This window comes from Rhodnius prolixus, unplaced genomic scaffold, assembly GCF_049639745.1.
Source record: "Rhodnius prolixus isolate KJV_2025 unplaced genomic scaffold, Rpr scaffold_4, whole genome shotgun sequence".
NCBI lineage: Eukaryota > Metazoa > Arthropoda > Insecta > Hemiptera > Reduviidae > Rhodnius > Rhodnius prolixus.
This window is the reverse complement of record NW_027411614.1, coordinates 33,435,489-33,456,619: the sequence shown is the minus strand read 5'-3', so window position 1 is coordinate 33,456,619 and position 21,131 is coordinate 33,435,489. Positions and strand designations below refer to the sequence as shown.

Below are 21,131 nucleotides of genomic sequence, written 5' to 3'. Positions count from 1 at the left end.
TTATTTTTAATGAATTTATTAGATGTCACAGACCCTTATGCTGGCCAGTTCATTCATATTTTTTTTGTTATAATTGTGATAAAATGTATATTACATCTTCGTATAAATAGGTGCTTTATTTTAACTCTATTCCAAATTATTCTTCTGATTTCTCTTTAATGTGCCCTTTATTCTGAAGATGTCACATATACATGCATGTTAAAATTGAAAAAGACAAAGTTAGAGTCGGCTACTATTTAAATTTAAATCACGGAGGATTTAAAACAATATTTCAGTCTTGAATTCGTCTTACCGAAATATTCGTGAGCACAATAACACACAGTTAATAATAAGTAGATTATTCAACATTATTTATTCATTTCTCAATTGTAATTTAATGTAGTCCCCCTAATTTTACTTATAGTAAAATACTGGAATAATTAGCTGCCCTAAAAATATGCACATCTTATTTATTTTATATTACATATATACAACATTGTGGGAAAAACACCTACATTGAGAATAACAATTACTTCAATGGAAGAATGAACTTAAACCGACGATTTTTATTTAAAAATAAAAATAAATAAATAGATGAAGATGGCCAGCATACGGGTCTGTGACATCTAATAAATTCTTTAAAAATAATAATGAAAATTAATGTGGTAAAATTACTTAAATAATATCAATGAAGTACTAATGAAATGTTGGGTACTTACTGATTTGTGTACCTTTTGGCGTTTAATCAACCCTTATACTTAACTTTTTAAACTGTAAGTTTTTGTTAAGGAGATTTACAGAGTAATTAATGATAATAATTTTGGAGGGGGCCTTACATAAAGGGGGCTAACTCCTCTCCCACTCAATGTTCAGCGTTGAGACCCCCAAAAGGCACATCTACATAAAATTCCGAATCGAATGAAACCCCATTCATGAAAATCGGTTCGCGCGTTTAGGCGCTACGTTGTTTACAAAAAAGGTAACAACAAGAACAAGAACAAGACCAATTTTTGAAAATGCCGTTTTTGCTCATTTTCGGCAACTTTTTTCTCAAAATCTAACAAATCTAGGTTGTTGCAAAAAAAATTACAGTTATAAAGGAGGATTTGCCGTATATTATAAAGAAAATTTGGGAATTTTATCTTTTATAGAAAAAGAGAAAAAAATTGTCAAAGTTGGGTGTTTTTCAACGTTACGCTTTTTCGTGCAGTTTTTGACGATCAACCCTTATACAACTGTCCTACCGGACAGTTTTAATCTTACCGGACAGTTTTAATTTATTAAATTATAATTAATTGCTAACGAAACCATGTCTTAAAATTAATTATCTAATTAATTTAATTAATTAATTGTCCAATTAATTTTAGTAATATTAACAGACCCCTAGAAGCGATCGTAAAGCAAATACAAGATTTTCAGAGAACATTTATTCCTCTCTAATGGCATTTAGCATTCACCTATCATCTTCTTTCTTTTCTTTGACCTCTTCAAAATGCAATAATAAAGTTAAAAGGGGAAAGGTTAGAATTGTAGTCGGCTGTATTACATGGAACTTGTTGATGATATTCGCAAAATAATATTTATTTTAAGTGATTCAAAGATGACATTCAAAGAGATAGTATAATACATGAATTAAGGTGTCAAATAATTTCTTTCAGTGATATAAATGAATCTGTATAGTTATATTTTTGTCTGATTTCTATTCTTTTTATTTTTTTTTACAGAAAGTTGATCCTGAACTGATTTTCACAAAACAAGAGAGGATCGGTAAAGGTTCATTTGGTGAAGTATTTAAAGGAGTTGATAATAGGAGTCAACAAGTTGTAGCTATAAAGATAATAGACCTAGAAGAAGCTGAAGATGAAATTGAGGATATACAGCAAGAAATTATGGTACTTTCGCAATGCGATAGTCCATTCGTCACCAAATATTTTGGATCATACCTTAAGGTTAGTTATATATTTTTTTTTAAATTAAACATTTACTTACTGTTTCTTGTTAGGAGTTGGATTAGCCACGTATTCAGATTTTTAACTGGCTTTCTGGTAGCCGAGTGTAATGGCAATGAATGAATTTAACAATTAAGAAAATTGATCTACTCAACGATTTGGACTTAACGCATCTGCAATAAAACAAGAAGTAGATTTTACATAATTTATTTATATTTCTCAATTTTTACAGTTTAATAATTCGCAACAATTACGCTGTTAATGCCGGCAGCAATTTCTAATTATATTAACTTTGTACTTACTATGCCCACATTGTTTTATAAAACAATAACAATGCAACCTTTCGCAGACAAAAACCCATGTCTTTACATTGCCCATTTTGCTGTGACTTGCTCCGCAGTATTTTGTTGTCTAGCGCAGAAACTTCAGTGAGCCTGCTGAATGAAAGCCTTCGTCTTTTGCTCCTACTTGCAACATTTTTATTGAATAATAGTTTTAAAATGTGAAAAACGGAGAAAACTGTTAAATTCTAATCGGAATCTTTCTATAGTATGTCCGAGTCTTTGAGACGCAATATGACGTGATAATTTTGCAATCTTCTAGGAACCATTTCTTGTATGACTATATTCTGAAGGGGAAACAATAGGCTAGAGTCAGGAAGTGGAGTGCGATGCCGCCAACCTAAGAGAAACTGTGGAAGTCTCTGGGAAATTTGTGGAATACTTTGTGATTTTTTTCCCCCAATAATTTGAAGTAAATTTTGGGAATGATTGGGAGGGGCTAGATTTGAAAATTTAGGTATTTCATGGCACCTTCCAAATCTCAATTTATGGATAGAGATTATTACCGAATGCAGATCCGTCTGCTAAAAAACTAACTGTCGTATCCAAGTTTTCTTTTGTGTTTTCGGTTTCAAAAATAATAACCAAAGTGGCCATCAATGAATAGGCAGCAATGTCTCCGGCCGTGATGAAGAATGTTTCCAATACCAGACACGAGACATGAAAAAGGTGTGCACCGTGACAAAGTCTAAAATTTGTTCCCCAACAGCCTAAGTAGACAGATGGACGATTTTGGCGTGGAAAAGTCATTTCATTAAAACTGTCCGGTAGGACAGTTGTATAAGGGTTGACCATCAAAAACTGCACGAAAAAGTGTAACGTTGAAAAACACCCAACTTTGACAATTTTTTTCTATTTTTCTATAAAAGATAAAATTCCCAAATTTTCTTTAAATCTTACTCCAAATTCTCCTTTATAACTATAATTTTTTTGCAACCACCCAGATCTAATAGGTTTCGAGAAAAAAGTTGCCGAAAATGAGCAAAAACGGCTTTTTCAAAAAATGTTCTTGTTCTTGTTCTTCTTCTTCTTGTTGTTCTTGTTGTTGTTCTTGTTGTTACCTTTTTTGTAAACAACGTAGCGCCTAAACGCGTGAACCGATTTTCATGAATGAGGTGTCATTCGATTCGGAACTTTATGTAGATGTGCCTTTTGGGGGTCTCGGCCCTGTACATTGAATGGGAGAGGAGTTAGCCCCCTTTATGTAAGGCCCCCTCCAAAATTATTATTACTAATTACTCTGTAAATCTTGGCCCTATTTTGATAAAATTTGGTAGGATGATAGGGTTAGGGCTCCCCTACCTAACAATAAAGCGACGATCTGCTCTTACACTTGTTAAGGGGAAGTATAGCAATCGTTTCAAATTATCGACACGTGAACCGATTTTCATGAATGGAGTGTCAATCGAATCGAAATTTTGTACAGATTTGTACTTTAAAAGTCTCGACGCTATGCCTCATAAGGAGGGGAGTTTGCCCCACCCAAATAAGGCCCTTTCTAAAACTATTATTACCAATATTTCTACAAAGCTTAACCCGATTTTGATAAAATTTAGCACGAAGAAGTGATAAAAGCTCCTCTACGTGGCTGTGAAGTGCCATCATGCTCTTACACCTACTAAGAGGAAGTACTGCAATCGTTAAAATTATCAATGAGTGAACCGATTTACAACAATGAATTGTCGTTCGATTCAAAATCTTTGCCTTTTAGAAAGAAGTACTGTAATCGCAGTTTATTTTTCTTGCTCCTCTTAAAAGGAAGTACTGAAATCGCAGTTTAATTTTGCTATTTACGTACAAATACCTTCCTATTTTATATAAAAAGGCTTTCTCAAAAAAATTGTTATTGAGGATGGTTTGGGGACCGCAACTATAACCATTCTTTAAAAAGATCTCTCCAGTGGTAGTTACGGTTCCGATTTAACACCTTATCAGGTTATAATGATAGAATAGCTTATTCCAAATTTTAAAAAAATCCAATCTGTAAAGCAGATATGTAACTTTGCTAATAGACAAAAAGGAAAATCTGTCCAAAAGGTACAAAAATCTCCTTAACAAAAACTTACAGTTTAAAAAGTTAAGTATAAGGGTTGATTAAACGCCAAAAGGTACACAAATCAGCAAGTACCCAACATTTCATTAATACTTCATTGATATTATTTAAGTAATTTTACCGCATTAATTTTCATTAATATTTTTTAAGAATTTATTAGATGTCACATACCCTTATGCTGGCCAGTTCATTCATAATAGTTATAATTATGATAAAATGTATATTATATCTTCGTATAAATAGGTACTTTATTTTAACTCTATTCCAAATTATTCTTCTGATTCTGAAGTTGTCACATATACATGCATGTTAAATTAGAAAAAGACAAATTTAGAGTCGGCTACTGTTTAAATTTGAATCACGGAGGATTTAAAGCAATATTTCAGTCTTGAATTCGTCTTACCGAAATATTCGTGAGGACAAATAACACACAGTTAATAACAAGTAGATTATTCAACATTATTTATTCATTTCTCAATTGTAATTTAATTTAGTTCCCCTAATTTTACTTATGGTAAAATACTGGAATAATTAGCTGTCCTAAAAATATGCATATCTTATTTATTTTATATTACATATACACAACATTGTGGGAAGAACACCTAGATGGAGAATGTAATTGAAGAAAACTATATTATTTACGATAAAGCCAGATTGACTACTTCATAAAATAACAATTACTTTATCGAAGAATGAACTTAAACCGACGATTTTTATTTAAAAATAAAAATAAATAAAATCATTGATGTATGTTGGTGTAAGCAATTTTTAAAAAAGTTTATGAATTTTTTAGCCTCATATTTTTTTATTTTTTATAACGTTTTCTTTTTCACCAGTGTTTAATAGTTTGATTATTATAGATAAATAGATATTACAGTCAATCTAAGTTAAATGGTGTGCTACTTGAACAAATATTTTGTAGATGAAAATGGCCAGCATAAGGGTATGTGACATCTAATAAATTCTTAAAAAATATTAATGAAAATTAATGCGGTAAAATTACTTAAATAATATCAATGAAGTATTAATGAAATGTTGGGTACTTGCTGATTTGTGTACCTTTTGGCGTTTAATCAACCCTTATACTTAACTTTTTAAACTGTAAGTTTTTGTTAAGGAGATTTACATTATATTGCATTCCAACAAATATTGATGTCCTAATCCTGCATTTATTTATAGAAGAAGAAGAAGAAGAAAAAGTCTTTATTGATTGTGCCATATATACAGAAAAAATTTAAAAATATACAAACTTTACTGAGTATCTGTTAAAAGACAGCAACTTGGCCTTACGGCCGTCAGTGGAGTCTATATAATGAACTATATTATATACATTAACAAAACAATTTTACTCTAATTTGAAGAATAAAAATATGAAAAAAACAATATAAAATAAGAATAATGAACCTTTCTCTTAACTAAACATTTAAAAAGCAATATTCACAAATCAATTAAACAAAAATCAAATAAAAGCGCCTATATAAAGAAAATTTAATATAATATATTTACTCTACGAATAAATGCCATCCTACAAAAATTTATTAGGGCATCCCAACTTCCACCGTTCAGATAGCCCGCAACATCGCTTCCGGAAAGAACAGGAGACCCAAACCACCTCCGGCGAATTTCATCATACACAGGACAAACCGCCAGAAAATGGAACAGATCCTCCCCCTCCTCCCGGTCACACACCGTGCACAGAGTATCCGAACTTTTAAAGCTTTTATAGTTGAGGCCAAGTAGGTCACCTCTAATTTTGAAGATCCACCTAATATTAAAAAGTGACTGTTCATTATTTATATAAAACTTATCATTTAGATCATACTGAAGCATTCGATACCAGGGAGATACACTAGAATTTCTTATTTTCATCCGAACCCCATTGTAGAATTCTTTTTTTAACGTTTCTTTAAGAATAACAAAACTACTTCTCCATAACTCACTATTATTACAATTTTTTATATTTAAAGTTACATTTATATTATAATTCTGGAGACAGTTTCTAATTTCTTTAAACCAATACATATGTTTAGTTATTACCTGAAGGGTCAGAATTTTTGGATACCTATTGTCTGGTAATTGTAGTGTTTTCAATATGTAATCAAGGTGCAATTTGAAAGTAAACAAAAAGATCGGTGGCAACTTGGTCTCAAAGTGAATAAATGCCGAGGATGTGTACATGGGGACTCTAAATAGCTTTTTAATAAAGAAATACAGGAGCTTTTCCACTTCCTCGAATCTCTTCCACCCCCAAACCTGAGCAGCATAACATATACTTGATCTGCAAACGGAGTTGAAGATTTTTATTTTTGCAGTATAGGGTATGTCTTTATTTTCTATAAATTGGTACCAGATCACATTTAGACTCATTTTTGCTTTTGACAATTTGTTTTTTAAATGCTTTGACATAGACAGAGTGGGAGTGAGCCACAGCCCCAGATACTTGTACTCCCTTACTACCTCAATACTCTCACAGCCGAGTGTCCATTTTTCCCTTTTCGCTGGTTTACCGCCATTCCTGAAAACCATTATCTTAGATTTCTCCAGATTTATCCTCAGGTTCCACATCTTACAATAGCTTACAAGCGAATTAATCATTAATTGAAGGGATAACGGATCCGAGGCAAGTAGGACAATATCATCCGCATAGGCTAGTAATTTTATTTTACAAGAATTATTTACCACTACACCCCCATCCAGATGGCTTTCCAAATTGTTTATATACAAAGAGAATAGGAGGGGGCTCAGGGGGCAACCCTGTTTCACCCCCATCTCTGTATTAAATTTCTGCGTCAAACCACCCTTACACCAAACAGAGGCCATAGTATCCATGAATAAACTTTTAATAGCCGTTAGTAACTTTGTGGAAAGACCTAACATGGACAATTTGTAAAACAGGCTATGCCTATCGATGCAGTCGAAGGCAGAAGAGAAATCTACAAAGAAAGCATACACTTTCTGTTTTTTAACACCTAATCTTAATTTAATTAAATTTGTTAAAGTAAAAATATTGTCCGTGGTTGAATAATTGGGTCTAAAGCCGGCCTGAGATTCATAAAGTATGTTATTATTTTCGACCCATTCTGACAACCTTCCCGCAATTAGGCCAGAGAATAATTTACCAATAGTGTCAATTAAAGAAATACCCCTGTAACTGGTAACCAAATCTTTATTGCCTTTTTTAAAAAGAGGAAAGAAAATAGACTCCTTAAATGAGGCTGGAATTTTTCCGGTTTCGAATAATCTATTAAATAAAGATAATAGCCTATTCAAGAAGTCTTTTGGAGCATGTTTATAAAATTCATAGCAGATTCGGTCCATGCCAGGGGCTTTATTCACTTTGCTATTTTTTAACACCAGGTTCAATTCCTCTAGACAAAAAGGTTTATCTAGAAATTCATCAGAACAAAAGGGTTCAGCAAAGGATATCCTAGCCGATAGCCTCATGGGGTTATATACCTTTCTAAAATGATAATACCACTTTTCAGCACTAATATTGCCCACAACCCATACATTTTGTTTTTTAAAAACTCTAACCATTTCCCAGAACTCCTTGCTGTTTTTTGTACGACTTAAGTTTCGGGCACAATCTAAATAACATTGTTTCTTATTATTTTCACATAAAAGTTTATATGAAGCATTATATTGTAAGTATAATAATTTATCGGCTGTTTCATTTGTTTTTCTGAATAAATTAAGCTGTTTAAACGACTTAGTTCTAGCAGCGCAGCAAGCTTTATCAAACCAGGGATTCTTGCGAGTAACTAAACTTTTAGGGTTATCATTATGCACTGCCGCACTCTTTATTAAACCAGTTATAAATTTAACTTCTTCCTCTTCACTTTCAGTTGTATAAATAATTGAATTTAGAAATGTAACTATTTTCTTTTGATAATTAATAATGTTTTGCTTTGCCCAGTTAAGTTTTGGGTAGGAAGGTAACAAACAGCTATCAGGGGATGTAATCTCATTAACCACAAAGGAAGTAATAATCGGCATATGGTCGGAGAAAAGTTGACAATCGACTACAAAATTATCAATCACTGAAAGCGCTTCAAAACTAACACACGAATAATCTATTACGCTATTGCCCCTGCTACTCAAATAAGTTAATTCTCCTTTAGAATCATTTTTCACTCTTCCATTCAAAATTACCAGACCATAGGAACTTAAAAAATTCAATAAATTCTCCCCATTAGCGTTAACAACAGAATCTTTGGAATTCCTGGTCAGTGATTCAATTTTCGTACCAAAACCGACATATTTTTTTGAAATAATTTGAGAACACCCAACTCTACTGTTGAAATCCCCTATGAGACACATATTTATACTATGGTTTACTGAAAAAAAATTACACATATCGTCAAATTCCACAGCCCAGTTATTACAATTTAGATACACCGGATAGATGTATACAATCTCTGCCCCTAATTTCAACTTTATTAATTCTTTGTTTAATATTTTACAAAAAGCAATTTTATTTTTCACAGTACCTTCTAAACTGATGCCAAAAAGACACCCACCTGATGCCCTTCCAACCCTCGCTTCTCTAATTGCAGGAATCCACAATTTCTGATGATCTTCAAACAAGTTATCAAAATGTTTAATATCTTCTCTTTCCACAAAAGTCTCAAAAAGTAGAAACACATCAAATTTTTTAACATATGAAATAAAATCAGTATTACTTTTCTTGTTACGCAATCCTCTAATGTTGTATGCCAAAACATCTAAAGTCTGTAGTACCTCACCAACCAGCTATGGCATTTCATCTGTTGTAGATCTACCACTTTCTGAACAATTACTTATGTTCCCCTCACTTCCAGATCTTGGTACCTTGGACGAAAAACTAAACTGCTGAAGCTTCCTTCTTGCTGACTCAGATGTTTCATTATTACTTTTTGTTTTCTTCAAGTTTGAATTTTTTGGAGTTGATATTTTTTCCGCTAAAGGGGAATCCGACAACGCACGTTTTTTGACTGAAGCAGCAATTTGTTTATCACTTGACAAATTTATGTCCTGCACAATCAGTTTATCATGCCGCAGTATGGCGAATTTACCATTTTTTCGAGCTTCGAAAAGTTTTGGCAGAAGCAACTTTCGAGTCTGTATAACCTCTTTTGAAAAATCTTCTGTAATTCGAATCGAAGCACCTTTTAGTTTAGGAGTGTTTTTGAGAATTATCAATTTTGTACGGAGTTGAGTAAAACCTACTAATATAGGACGTGGATTATTGCCACTTCGTCTTCCTAATCTTCTCACAAAATCTAAATGGGACTCGTTTAAATTTAAATCCAATTTTTCATTTAACAGGGAATATACAAATTTTTCTAGGTCCCAGTAATTATTGAATTCTTCGGATATCCCAAATAAAATCAAATTGCGTTTTCGAGAATCTCTTTCTAAACGTTCAACTTTCGTGTTCAGATTTTCTAACTTTACGTTAAAATCATTTAAGCAATTTTTAATGTCTGAGATAATTAAATCACTCTGTTTTATCATATTTTCATTTAGTACTGCAATCGTTAAAATTATCAATGAGTGAACCGATTTACAACAATGAATTGTCGTTCGATTCAAAATCTTTGCCTTTTAGAAAGAAGTACTGTAATCGCAGTTTATTTTTCTTGCTCCTCTTAAAAGGAAGTACTGAAATCGCAGTTTAATTTTGCTATTTACGTACAAATACCTTCCTATTTTATATAAAAAGGCTTTCTCAAAAAAATTGTTATTGAGGATGGTTTGGGGACCGCAACTATAACCATTCTTTAAAAAGATCTCTCCAGTGGTAGTTACGGTTCCGATTTAACACCTTATCAGGTTATAATGATAGAATAGCTTATTCCAAATTTTAAAAAAATCCAATCTGTAAAGCAGATATGTAACTTTGCTAATAGACAAAAAGGAAAATCTGTCCAAAAGGTACAAAAATCTCCTTAACAAAAACTTACAGTTTAAAAAGTTAAGTATAAGGGTTGATTAAACGCCAAAAGGTACACAAATCAGCAAGTACCCAACATTTCATTAATACTTCATTGATATTATTTAAGTAATTTTACCGCATTAATTTTCATTAATATTTTTTAAGAATTTATTAGATGTCACATACCCTTATGCTGGCCAGTTCATTCATAATAGTTATAATTATGATAAAATGTATATTATATCTTCGTATAAATAGGTACTTTATTTTAACTCTATTCCAAATTATTCTTCTGATTCTGAAGTTGTCACATATACATGCATGTTAAATTAGAAAAAGACAAATTTAGAGTCGGCTACTGTTTAAATTTGAATCACGGAGGATTTAAAGCAATATTTCAGTCTTGAATTCGTCTTACCGAAATATTCGTGAGGACAAATAACACACAGTTAATAACAAGTAGATTATTCAACATTATTTATTCATTTCTCAATTGTAATTTAATTTAGTTCCCCTAATTTTACTTATGGTAAAATACTGGAATAATTAGCTGTCCTAAAAATATGCATATCTTATTTATTTTATATTACATATACACAACATTGTGGGAAGAACACCTAGATGGAGAATGTAATTGAAGAAAACTATATTATTTACGATAAAGCCAGATTGACTACTTCATAAAATAACAATTACTTTATCGAAGAATGAACTTAAACCGACGATTTTTATTTAAAAATAAAAATAAATAAAATCATTGATGTATGTTGGTGTAAGCAATTTTTAAAAAAGTTTATGAATTTTTTAGCCTCATATTTTTTTATTTTTTATAACGTTTTCTTTTTCACCAGTGTTTAATAGTTTGATTATTATAGATAAATAGATATTACAGTCAATCTAAGTTAAATGGTGTGCTACTTGAACAAATATTTTGTAGATGAAAATGGCCAGCATAAGGGTATGTGACATCTAATAAATTCTTAAAAAATATTAATGAAAATTAATGCGGTAAAATTACTTAAATAATATCAATGAAGTATTAATGAAATGTTGGGTACTTGCTGATTTGTGTACCTTTTGGCGTTTAATCAACCCTTATACTTAACTTTTTAAACTGTAAGTTTTTGTTAAGGAGATTTACATTATATTGCATTCCAACAAATATTGATGTCCTAATCCTGCATTTATTTATAATCTGAGCTATTATAATCTGTTCTACTTGGTTACGTTTTTGGTAATTGGCAGGTTTGGTACAAAAACAGAGTAGTTATGCCCGAATTCAGAAACTTCTTTCTCAATATTAGTTAAAAATTATGAAGCCTTAAATTTACAATCTCACCTCAGTGCAAAGTAATAATGCTTAAGAAGGATTTAAGAGTAAAGTAGAGCTGTAATAAGAGCGGTCGCATTTTGAGATTAAAAAGATAACAAACAATATTTAAGTAGTAACCATTGCTATCAATAAATAATAGTTCAATTCAGTGACAATTCAATATTTCATTATTAATGCAACCCCTTAAAAATGTCTTTCGTATATTTTACTGAAATTGTAAAAATCTTTAATTTCCGCGGAAAATATTAATTTGAAAAAAGTAATACGATAATTTTAATAAAAACCAAAATTAGAGAAGCAATTTCCTACCAGGGTCTTCACAAGCGATGAAAGGACCATTGGCCGGTAATGAGTAGTTTTTCAGAAGCCTAATGTTGTATAACCACTGCTCTCGTCTAGTATTTTAATCTTTATTTTACATTTTATTTCACATTATTTTAATCTTTTTACACTCCGAAATTATGTTAACAACTATATTGGTTCTCTTAGAGTTTTAAATATTTTACTTTATTTTTAATATTAGTTGTTGTTGTTTACACAGTATTAAAATTATTCATTGCATTACAGGGTACGAAACTATGGATTATTATGGAGTATTTGGGCGGAGGATCTGCCCTTGACCTAATGAAAGCTGGCAACTTTGAAGAAATGCACATAGCCATTATCCTTAGGGAAGTCCTTAAAGGATTGGATTACCTTCATAGTGAAAGAAAACTACATCGTGACATAAAAGGTAATAATTTGGGATTTTACTGCAATCGCCACTGGATCTATTATACTGAATTCTATGAAGGAATTTCAACTTAACAGTCGCTAAGGATTGAAATTTTTCTTTTTTCGATCTTCCCCACTTCCACAAACCAGTTCCTAAAGAAGCACACTAGAGGTGTTTGAAACGTTGAAAATTTAAGAAAAATTAATTTACTATTTTTTGTGCCCAGTAAAACATTGCAGTTTTGTATGTAAATAACGCCTAAACATCAGTTAGATTTTTATATTAATCATACAAACTACAGAATTTAATGTTACAAGTTTATTGTTAAATTCACTTAAATAAATACAATTTAAAATTATAAGTTAGCAATGCCTTTTAAATATTACAAGAAATAAAGAAATGTTTGACACTCCCATTCTGTAACCGAACAATTACCTTCTTACATACCGGTCTAACTTCTATCATAAAGAAGTGATGTCATTGTATTTAGCGGAGGGAATATTGATTATTGATTATTTTTCTAAAACTCTTCTAAATTAAATCAGTTATAGAAATCTAATAAATAACTTATTTAAAGCCTACAAGTATAATAGTAGCAGCTAATCAATAGCATGATTTCATACCACTGCCAGTTACGAAATCATGTTGCCATAAAAATCACAGTTAAATAAGTCATCCCGTCCAAGGAACTGTATTTGATTAAAGCCTGTAAGAGGGTTGAAATAATAATAGGCGATTAATTTATTTTAATTAATATTTCTAATAAATGAGTCTGTTTATAATGAAGATTACTGTTTTCAGCGGCAAATGTGCTGCTAAGTGAAATGGGCGACGTGAAATTAGCAGATTTTGGAGTTGCTGGCCAGTTAACCAACACAACAAGTAAGCGGAACACATTCGTGGGTACACCATTCTGGATGGCACCAGAAGTCATTAAACAATCCGCTTATGATTCTAAGGTTAGTTCATGAATATGTTAAAGTTTACCTTAATTAATAATTATTACTTCGTTAGAAAGTAAATTTGCTGTTTTTATACAATTTAATGCATAACTATTATGAAAGAAATGACAAAAATAAAAAGAATCCTCATTTCTAGGCCGACATTTGGTCGCTGGGTATAACAGCGATCGAATTAGCCAAAGGAGAACCGCCAAACTCAGAACTTCATCCAATGAGGGTACTTTTTCTTATTCCGAAGAATAATCCTCCTCAGTTAACTGGCAATTATACTAAACAATTTAAGGAATTTGTAGAATCTTGCCTTAACAAGGATCCGGAGAATGTAAGTAATGGAATTTTATTTTGTAATAAAACAATATGTCTATTTAAAATAAAATTCGAGTTAATTTTTTTTATTTTTGCTACAGAGACCAACTGCTAAAGAATTGCTGAAGTTTCCGTTCATAAGGAAAGCTAAGAAAAATTCCTACCTAATAGATCTAATTGACAGATATAAGAAATGGAAATCACAACGGAATGAAGAAAGTGAAACTGAATCTGAAAATTCTGATTCGTATGTTATCTTTGATTTTCTTTTTTTTAAATCTCTTCCAAATGCATTTAAACAGCAATCAAGTACTGCCGCGTTCATCTAGGACAGGCCCTCTTGTCCTTCATACCCTCAAAAGGCTGTAAGTCCCTCAAGAAAGCATTCTGTGTCCTTTCCTTTTTCTAATATACACGGCGGATTTCCCTTTCTCCCAAAATATAATTGTTTCAACATTCGCTGTCTATCCGAGTCAGACAGAATATTTAAAACTCATTTAAACCTTCTCGAAACGTGGTTTCGAAAATGGACAGTGAAAAAATAAATGAGGGAAAATCAGTGAATACGAAAATCTGTGAGTCCACAAGTTCTACTGAACGGTGTAACTATTCTTCCAGCTGACGTAGTACACTACTTTAGAACTGTACATTGACAAGAGACTCACCTAGAGCCCACATACTCGACTGAAATGACAAGACGTTAACAGACGTTCCACTACTTGACTTGAATCACAAACTGACCAAATACAAGACGCTGTTAAGACCGATATGGACATACGGAGTAGAAGTGTAGGGGCTCAACCAAACCCTCGTAACTCCAAACGCATACAAAACACTGCAATCAAAAATCTTACGCAAAATTTTTAATGCACCATACTACATATCTAACCTCACAATTCATACCGATCTTCACATCACTTTTGTCTCTGATCTAATTAAGTCTCGCTACTGCAAGTTTCGTAGCCAACTAGATCTCCATCCTTATCCTCTAGTGTCCTCACTTTCTAGTCAGCTTCCCTCGTCACTTGAAGCGGAAAAAGCATAGAGATCTATTGATGTGAATAAAATCAGTGTAAAAGAGTGTAACCACTGGGTGGGTGATTACTATAACTTGTCGTACCTAATGAACTGAACCAGTCACATCAAATTTACTAATTACAACATCTGTTGTAAATGTAAATATTACTAATTAAGTGAAAAACCTGTACGTTTAAACTTAGCTACACTTAACAATAGTTTTTTTTTTTTTAATAATTTTTAAATTTAATTTCACCATTAGGGAGGATAGTGGAAAACCAGAAAGCGAGATGGATGAACCGTGGATTATGACGGTCAAAGGTCCTCATAATGTGAAGCAACTACCTTTAACAGCACATGAAGACGGACCAATACCCGTTAGGAAGGCTGCACATAATGGTTCTGCTCAGACCCATGTCATCAATGACACCAATCTAAATCATTATCGCCAAGAGAAAACTAATTCGGTGAGTAGATTAAAATAGTTTATTCTGATTTTATTTTTAAAACTATTTGGATGTACATTATTTTTCATCTTTTACTAAATTTTAACTTTTTTTTCTTTTTTTTTGTGATCAGTCGCGAAGCGGTAGTATGCAGAATAGCCCAGAGAAAACTCCGTCAATGAAAGAAGTCGAGAGAAAGCCTAAACCTAGGCAAGAGAGGCAAGAAACTAAATCTCCAACACTTAGTCTTCTCATACACCCTTTGCTGGGCGAGGTAAACATTTTTCTTTCATGTTTACAAAGGCAATAGATTGTCAAATCTACTTAAGACTACCTGGTTGTAGATGTCACCGTTTAACATCTCTATAGGGATTAAATAATAAAAGCACACTAGTTGTATTTTCTGGTGGCTACAGTGTGATAATTGTTATATTCAATCCTAGTTCAGACTAATTTCTGCTGAAGGAGCACTTTTAATAACGGGTAATCTCACATAATATGGTTGTGCCGACAATATTAAATTGTTAAAAAGCCAGCGCCGAGCAAAGATGCTGATCAAAAAAGGCTTCCAATAGATGCTATTTAGGCATGCAGTAGCTGAGCGGTTAGAGGCGAGACTGCAAAGCTAAAATGTTTGGTGAGGTACTGTACTGGGTTCAATTCCCGCACTAGCCTTTGGATTTTATCTTATGCTTAAGAGAAATATGTGAGAACAGTGAATTAACTGAAGAAATTAAAGCACAGATGGCCGCAGACAATAAATGTATTTTTTTTCGCACTCCAGAAACCATTGAAGTTCGAAGCTTAACCAAAGAGAGCTAAGGCCATATTGTACTAAACAGTCGAATCATAAGACCAGCTGTCACTTATGGTTGCGAAATGCAATTGCTCAGAAGCACCTGTCTAAGAAGGAATAATATTGTGAATATGGGAAAAACGAAGAATTCCCAGAACTGTTTCAATAATCAGATCTGTTTTCATTCATTAAGAAGAACCACTTAAGATGAGTGGGACAAGTCAAAAAGTGCCTGATCAACAAATCTCAAAACTTACAAAAAGCAAATTTTTAAATATTTAATTCTTCTTATCAGTTGATAATGCATTATTAACTACATAATGCACATTATGCAATTATTATAATTACATTATGCAATTGAGTGAACCAGGTTGTTCATTCACACACTTTTTTTGGTCTCAGGGAGGCTTAAATCTGTTATTTACAGTAAAAATTCGACATCGAAAATTTAGCTTGACTGCAAAATACTTTGCGTGTCAGAAGTAAGAGATATTAAAAATAAATATTAGGTTAACGCAAGCGTAATTAACAGTTTTAAGTGCTTACGATTGTTTATTTTCGGCTGGTGAAATAAAATTTTAGAAATACATAATATACATAAATACATAAATATTATATTTATTAAAATTTTATAAAGTTTTTTTCTTTTTTCTAATAGTTAAAAAGAAGGCACAGCTATCATTCTCGTCGTGAAGATGGAACTGTTCAAAAAAGCGAAGCCATTGATGAATTAAAGACTGCTTTTGAGGTAGCTGAACGTACCAGCCCTGGCATTGCAGATCTATTTGTTAAAGAAGTTGTTCATAAACTTTTGCCATCAGTAGTCACAGATTCGGGTCTCAATCCCGTTATCGATAGGCTTCTAAGGTAATTTATTATTTGTCTAGTTTACTACGTTTATTTGTTCTATTCCTGTTTTTTTATGTTAGCTTATGCTGCATTCGCAGGAATGAAGGTTTATTTTATAACAAAAATTAAAATTGAGTTTCTGGATATTACTGAACCTGATTTCTTTTCCATACCATTTTATTTTTTCTTCTGTTGTAAACAATTATTGTATATACCGTCTAAATTGTTTTGCCCATTTTGTAAAGTGTTTATCCATCAGAATGAAAAAATAAAACGTAAAAGTGTAAGCAATTACCGTACTTATAAAAACATAACATGAGTAATATTCTACTTTGTTTACATTGGTTGATTCACCTAAGTCGTATTATTGTACGAGGTCTGTAAATTAAGTAATGACTGATTTTTTTTATTTTTTTTTATTCAAAAAGAATTACAATTCTATATTGTCACCTTCAAAATAACTTCCTTCTGAAGCCACACTGCGCTGGAGACGTTTCTTCCACTCCTCATAGCAGTGCTCGAACTCCGATACTGGAATAGCCTTCAGCTGGTCGGTTACAGCCGTTTGAATGTTTTCGACTGTCCCAAAATGAGTTCCCTTGAGGTGATTTTTCAACTTAAAAGTCACAAAGACCCAAGTCAGGCGAATAAGGAGACTGAGGAGCCACAGGAATGTTTTTACTGGCCAAAAACTCGTTTATTGAAATTGCTGTGTGACAAGGAGCATTATCGTGATGCAACACCCACTTGTTCTTGATTTTTGGTCTCACACGAATGACCCTTTTTCGAAGTTTTTCAAGAACCTCTCGGTAAAAGTGTTGATTGACCGTTTGACCTTGAGGTAGAAACTCTTTGTGGACGATTCCGTGGATATTGAAAAAACAAATCAGCATGCATTTGATCTTCGACTTCGCCATCCTTGCTTTTTTGGGCCTTGGGAGAGGTTGTCGTGTGCCACTCCACGCTTTGGCGTTTCTAGGTCGTACTCTAAACATCCAAGACTCGTCACCAGTAATGACACGTTCCAGAAAATGGGGGTCATTTTCAATTGAATCCAAAAAGTCAAGGCAGACAGTCGAAAACATTCAAACCGCTGTAACCGACCAGCTCAAGGTTATTCCAGTGTCGGAGTTCGAGCACTGCTATGAGGAGTGGAGTCTCCAGCGCTGTGTGGCTTCAGAAGGATGTTATTTAGAAGGTGACAATATAGAATTGTAATTATTTTTGAATAAAAAAATTTAAAGAAATCAGTCTCATTACTTAATTTACAGACCTCGTATAACTACTTAAAAAATGCAAATTTCTTCATTACCCTTTTTTTAAATGAGGAGTCAGTTTAATAAAACAAATTAAAAACTTTCTCATTTACTTAAGACTCACATAATAATTTTCAAATTTGTATTTAACCCATCTTTAATTCAATTGAACTCTATTCTACTCTTAACTAACTAGTTTTTGAAATCTAAAGTTTTAAGTAAGATTAATAATTTTAAGTTAAAAGTTTTAACTGTTATTTTTTTTTTTTCAGGGATTCTTCATAGGACGTAAACGTTGCAGAATATTAAAAAAAATTCCAGACTATTTTTGTTTTTAAGTATTTGATTTTTCTTTGTTGTAGAGAAAACGTAATATATAAATGTAATTGCTAAAAGAAAAGAGAAGTAAGTTATTCATATTTTGTGGAAAAGAAAGTAATAATTTGTATATTAAGGTAAATGTAAAGAGAAGAAAAAAAATATTAACTCATGTGATAAGTGTGAAGGCTCTTATTTAAGTATCCTCTGTACACTTAAAATAAGACAATATTTATAGCAAATTAGTCATTTTGGTGTAAAGTGTTAGAGCAGTGGCTTATAGTAAGTAAATAAACACATAAATGGCAAAATATTATAAGAAGAATATTCAAACAAAATATTTCTAAAGTAAAAAAAATAATATAAATAATAAAATTGAGGTTAAGAAAGTAATTCCTGATTAATATATATTACGATTTATATTATTAAGAAATAGTTTACAAATTACGATAATCTTCACAATTACCCTGCTATTGAATTTATTTTTAAATAAAAAAATTAAACTAAAAAACAATCTCTTTGTGATTTAATTTCACTAAAGTTGCCATAATTAGATTACTATTGCTTTTTCCCCCTCTTTCGTAGTAAATTATTCTTTATTTATATATTTTAAATATTAAAAGATATTTAGTAAAAGTATAAAGAATTTTAGAAAGTAGAATTGAAAACTACAGTTTACTACGAAGGAGCCATTATTTTCTTCTAGCGCCTTCAAACTGAAAATCTGGTTTAGCATTTTCCAAACATATAGGTTTTTTTACTGAGTCAATTTAGCTTATGTACTAAGAAAATTTATAGTCAAATTCTCAAATCAGTCTATTACTATCTATGTCTCATATTCTTGTAAACAGAGGACAAGGAGAATTTTGAGCGGAAAATTTATATAAATTTTATTGTCTTGAAAAAATGTTGATTGTTACGAGTGTTACGTACCGGAGTTAAAATTATTGCAAAAGAATTATTTTTATTAAGAATAACTTAAAAAGATTCATTTCATAACGAATTTTTATAATTTTGAACAAACATTACTCCCTTGCATTGTACTTCCACGCCTCTCTCGGAAACCCTTTCTTGATAAAAAAAAAAAAAAAATACTTATTTTGTTCAGAGAAGGTTAAGAATTTTTTTAGAGAGAGTAATGCCTCTCTTAGTGACAAGGTTCGAAATTAGCATTGATGATATTGTCCAGGGTATCATCAACCTCAAATGTGATTTTTAATTTGACCATGGATATTAAGATGAATTTCTGTACAAAAGATGTTGCACATATTCGTTATGAATCGAGAACGAGAAGATGCTAAGTACTAAATCATGGTCGTTAATTACGTGTTCGTATCTGCGAAATCTAGAAATGGAACAAGACATTAGTTTTTTTTTTTTTTTGTGAGAAGGATTTGATAACTTTATTCAAATTGAAAATTAGACTAACTTTCAACTTAGAATAGTAGTAACTGTTTGGTTAAATTTGGCTAGGTAATTCAGTTAATGGCATTAAAGATTCATTAAGTAATTCCTTTAAGAAAAGAAAACTCTTTATACTTTATCAATTAAATATAATTGGTATAATAAATAGTTGCAACTGGAATATGTCTGTAGAAGAACAGGGCTGACTGAGTTAGGCGTTTTTACATTTCTTTTACAGCCTCAAGGAACTCCTTGAGTTCCAACTGTATTGCAACTGCATTGTGGCAAAACTTATCATCTCAAATTGCTAAATAAGTTTCCAATTTGTTGTGCGCTTTTTAAAATATTTGTAAGAACGAGTATTTGTTTGGAATTTTCAATTCACTTACAGCAATAACATCCAAAAGTAAATAGCGTTTGTCATATAATTACAGGAAAATAAATATGGCCTTAAATGAAAAAAAAAAAGAAAGAAAACGAAATAAATTTGAATTATGCAAAGTGCTTTGTTGACTTGAGCTTTTGTGTTTAATTGGAAGAAAAAAACAATATAGCTCACGAAATTAATACAACATTTTTCTAATAATTACTAACTATATTTAGGAGAAACCAAACAAAATATAAAGAAGAAAAGAATTTTAATCTTTCAGACAATTATTTAAGAAAAAAATATATATCACAAATAGTTTTAAAACTGGATTTAGGGATTTGTAATTGACCACGGTTTTGTGTAAATATTTAGATTTATAAAAAATATATTTAAATAACATAACAGCTATTTTTAGAGAGAGAGAGAGAAAGAGAAAAATCTATATTATAAATCTGGATATAGAAATATTTATTTATTTAATTTTGTTTGCGATGCCTTATAATAATTAGATAGTAAGGGTAAAGTAAAAAAAATATTAAACCATTTTTAAAATACCCAACTTTTGAATAGAAGTTTCATATTTATTCGCCTCTATACAAGTAAAAGAAAAGTATTAATTAATAATTAAAAACAGATTTAATATTTAGTAATTAAAATCAACAAATAAGAAGATAAAAATTAATAAAGTAATAATTTAATAACAAAAAAAAAATTCCAATTAATATTCTTATTGCACTCTACTATCGTTTTTTTTTTTTTTAAGGTAGGTCATAAGATAATGTCTTCATATGAATATATCCAATACTTGATTAATAAATAAAATTGTTATTTGATCTTATTGTAAATTTACGGCCAGAATATTTTGAGGCTCTGTCTTCTCAACCTCAGTGTTGTTAATAGTGGGATTATTTTTATAATGTTACGTTCAAATTAAAAATAATGCATATTAAAGAAAAATATTAATAATTTTCGAGAAATATTGTATATAATTGTATATCTTAATTGAAAAGGAAAAAATTACTTATGTCCATAATATTTAAATAAACTTTTGGCCTCATACCAGAAAATGTATTTTTTTAAAACTGTACATAAATAATGAATAAATTACTAAAATAAAAAG

At 31.2% G+C, this 21,131-nt stretch overlaps 1 protein-coding gene across 6 annotated transcripts in view; it reads left to right on the top strand.

The window, feature by feature from the left end:
* GckIII (Germinal centre kinase III) overlaps positions 1-20,443 on the top strand; it is a 148,324-nt gene extending 127,881 nt beyond the window's left edge. For all 6 annotated transcript variants that reach the window (XM_074130501.1, XM_074130497.1, XM_074130500.1 and 3 more), the window contains 9 exons: positions 1,704-1,928; positions 12,140-12,305; positions 13,089-13,246; positions 13,386-13,571; positions 13,657-13,802; positions 14,835-15,039; positions 15,152-15,292; positions 16,473-16,681; positions 18,192-20,443. In XM_074130501.1, coding sequence (XP_073986602.1) covers positions 1,704-1,928; positions 12,140-12,305; positions 13,089-13,246; positions 13,386-13,571; positions 13,657-13,802; positions 14,835-15,039; positions 15,152-15,292; positions 16,473-16,681; positions 18,192-18,204 — 1,449 coding nt within the window. In that variant the 3' untranslated portion in view covers positions 18,205-20,443. The remainder of the gene's footprint in view (positions 1-1,703; positions 1,929-12,139; positions 12,306-13,088; positions 13,247-13,385; positions 13,572-13,656; positions 13,803-14,834; positions 15,040-15,151; positions 15,293-16,472; positions 16,682-18,191) is intronic.
* Positions 20,444-21,131: the final 688 nt, after the last annotated feature.